A 3388-nucleotide genomic window follows, 5' to 3' on the forward strand; every position below is an offset into this window, starting at 1 on the left:
GATCTACAACTGTTATTATTATTATTATTCAGAGCTGATCTAGAACCATAGTGGCTCAAAATACGGTGATCGAGAATCACAACAATCCAGAACAATTATTATCTAGAACCCTTATTAGTCAGATTATACAGAAACTTGCTGGTCTAGAACCATGATGATCTACAACTGTTATTATTATTATTATTCAGAGCTGATCTGGACCCATAGTGGCTCAAAATACGGTGATCGAGAATCACAACAATCCAGAGCAATTATTATCTAGAACCGTTATTATTCAGAGTATACAGAAACATGCTGGTCTAGAACCACGATTATCCACAACTGTTATTATTATTATTCAGAGCTAATCTGGAACCATAGTGACTCAAAACAGGGTGATCGAGAATCATAACAATCCAGAACCAGCCATAATAACCCAGAACTGTGATGATCTACAACTGTTATTATTCTGAGTCATAATCATTCAGAATTATGCTAATTTAGAACCATAATGACTCAAAAATATGGTGATCAAGAATCAAAACAATCCAGAATAATGATTATCTATAACTGTTATTATTTATATTATACAGAAACATGCTGGTCTAGAACCACGATGAACTACAAATGTTATTATTGTTCATAGCTGAATAATAATAACTCCAACATGTTTTGATTCTAATATAGAACCATAATGACTCCAAGCATGGTGATTGAGAACCATAATAATCCTAATTCATGCTGATCTAGAACCTTAATAACGCAAAAACGTGGTGGTTAACAATCATAGTAATCAAGAATATTCTGGTCTAGAACCTAAATGTCTGAATGTGGTAATTGAGAACCATATTAATCCAGAATCATGATGATCTAGAACTGTTATTATTCAAAGCCATAATAATTCAGAATCATGCTGATCTAGAGCCTTAATAACTTAAGCCTTAAAAGCTCTATCTTCAGAACTTAAGAAATGCCCAATTCCACCTTCAGACCTCAGACCTGTTATAAACACTTATATTTATAAGAAATGGCAAGCTGAATGGGATAAATGTACAACAAATAAACTATACAAAATCGATCCTGTAGTTGCTGTAAAACGTTGTGCCCACTTTGAAAATCGATGGGATCATATTGTCTACACTAGCTGTCGAATAGGACATTCCAGACTAACCCATAGTTTTCTGTTGGCGGGTGAAGATCCTCCTTTATGTTCTTTATGCCAGAATCCATTATCTTTGAAGCATATTTTTATGGATTGTAATAGTTTAAAGTCTGTCAGAACTCATTTTTCTGTTGACTTTTCTGGAAAGATTTTTAATGAAGTAAGGCCAGATTTTGTTTTAGAATTTTTATCTAAGATCAAATTGTAAAACTTAATTTAACTTAACTAACCTCGTTCTCGCCATGAATATAGCCGAGGTAGCTTGCATGGTGTTAAATCATAAACAAACAAACAAACTTAAGCTTTAATGTGGTGATTGAGAATCATAATAGTCCAGAATCATGATCATCGAGAACTGTTATTATTATTATTATTCAGAGCCATAATTATTATGCTAGTATAAAACCATAATGTCTCAAAACATGGTTTTCATCATAATCCACAACTACAGTCATAATAATCCAGAACCACGATGATCTAAAACCCTGACTCAAAACATTAATTTTCTTTTATTTTTCAGAGTCATAATATCCAGAATCATGCAGATTTAGAACCATAATGACTCAAAAATATGGTGATTGAGAACCATAATAATCCAGAATCATGTTGCTTTAGAACTGTTATTATTCAGGGTCATAATAATCCAAAATCATGCTGATCTAGAACCTTAATAACTCAAAAACATGGTGATTGCGAATCATAATAGTCCAGAACCATAATAATCTAGAACTATTATTGTTCAGAGCCATAATTATTATTCTAATATAGAACCATAATGACTCCAAGCATGGTGATTGAGAACCATAATAATCCTAATTCATGCTGATCTAGAACCTTAATAACGCAAAAACGTGGTGGTTAACAATCATAGTAATCAAGAATATTCTGGTCTAGAACCTAAATGTCTGAATGTGGTAATTGAGAACCATATTAATCCAGAATCATGATGATCTAGAACTGTTATTATTCAAAGCCATAATAATTCAGAATCATGCTGATCTAGAGCCTTAATGACTCAGAAACATGGTGATTATAATCAAGAATAATAAACCAGAATTACGGTGATCTACAACTGTTATTCAGAGCCATAATTATGCTTAGAACCATAATGACTCAAAACATGGTGATTGAGAACCGTAATAATCAAAACAAATGCTGATCTAGAGCCTCTACAGCTAAAAAAAGATGATCAAGAGCCATAATAATCTAGAATCATGTTGATTTAAAATAGTTACTATTAAGAGTCATAACAATCCAAAATCATGCTGATCTAGAGCCTTAACTCGAACACATGATCAAGAATCATAATAATCCACAGCCACAGTGATCTAGAACTGTATTATTCAGAGACATAATAATCCAGAATATGCTGGTCTAGAACCTTAATGCCTCAAAAAATGTGGTGATCATTATAATAATCAATAATGATGATCTAGAACTTTAACCGTTCATAACATAATGATTGTATTATATTCATGTTGAATTAATCAATTATGACAGTAATGGAAAATTGGTCTGCTTGAAACTTGTAATTCTGCATGTTTTGCCTGTGACGGACAACACCAAAGCTAGTTTCATGCATTCATTTAGGGTTTTATCTGTATGATGGATTATGAATCAGTCTTAATTATATGATTAATCATGATTGATATCATTCTCCCAAGCCGGTTCGTGTGTTCGCGAGAGCGGTTTGATTCACTAACCTGTGTTACCTGTTTTCATTCTCATGCATCACACTGCTTCTCTGCACATGCATAACAGAGGACAGAGGAAATAAAAATGTATTAAAAGCTTTACAGACATATTTAAAAATAAAAAAACTTTAATTAAAATAAAAATGAATTTAAACTATTTATATACAGACATATATATATATATATATATATATATATACTAAATTAATACAGAAGCGCATGCTGCTGAAGTTTCTGCTGAATGATTGCTCAGTTTGGGTTTGTTCTGGTTGTAAATGACTCCGTATCGTCTGTCTTACAGGAAACACCCCTCTTCATCTGGCCGTTATGATGGGTCATAAAGGTGAGTCGCCCGCTTCTGATACACCCGAATGTGAGTGTGAGTGTGAGTGTGAGTGTGAGAGTGAGAGTGAGAGTGAGAGTGAGAGTGAGTGTGTGAGTGTGAGTGTGAGTGTGTGTGTGAGAGTGAGTGTGTGAGTGAGTGTGTGTGTGAGGAGTGTGTGTGTGAGAGAGTGAGTGTGTGTGTGTGTGTGTGTGTGTGAGAGAGTGAGTG

The 3388-nt window shown here is 33.6% G+C and overlaps 1 protein-coding gene across 1 annotated transcript in view; it reads left to right on the plus strand.

Moving 5' to 3' along the window:
• Nucleotides 1-3388, plus strand: part of LOC107657343 (ankyrin repeat domain-containing protein 13C-like) — a 30711-nt gene that overhangs the window by 7263 nt on the left and 20060 nt on the right. The window contains exon 2 of the mRNA XM_016445390.1: nucleotides 3137-3178. Coding sequence (XP_016300876.1) covers nucleotides 3137-3178 — 42 coding nt within the window. The remainder of the gene's footprint in view (nucleotides 1-3136; nucleotides 3179-3388) is intronic.

Source organism: Sinocyclocheilus anshuiensis, unplaced genomic scaffold (assembly GCF_001515605.1).
Source record: "Sinocyclocheilus anshuiensis isolate Anshui unplaced genomic scaffold, SAMN03320099.WGS_v1.1 scaffold2371, whole genome shotgun sequence".
Taxonomy (NCBI): Eukaryota; Metazoa; Chordata; class Actinopteri; order Cypriniformes; family Cyprinidae; genus Sinocyclocheilus; species Sinocyclocheilus anshuiensis.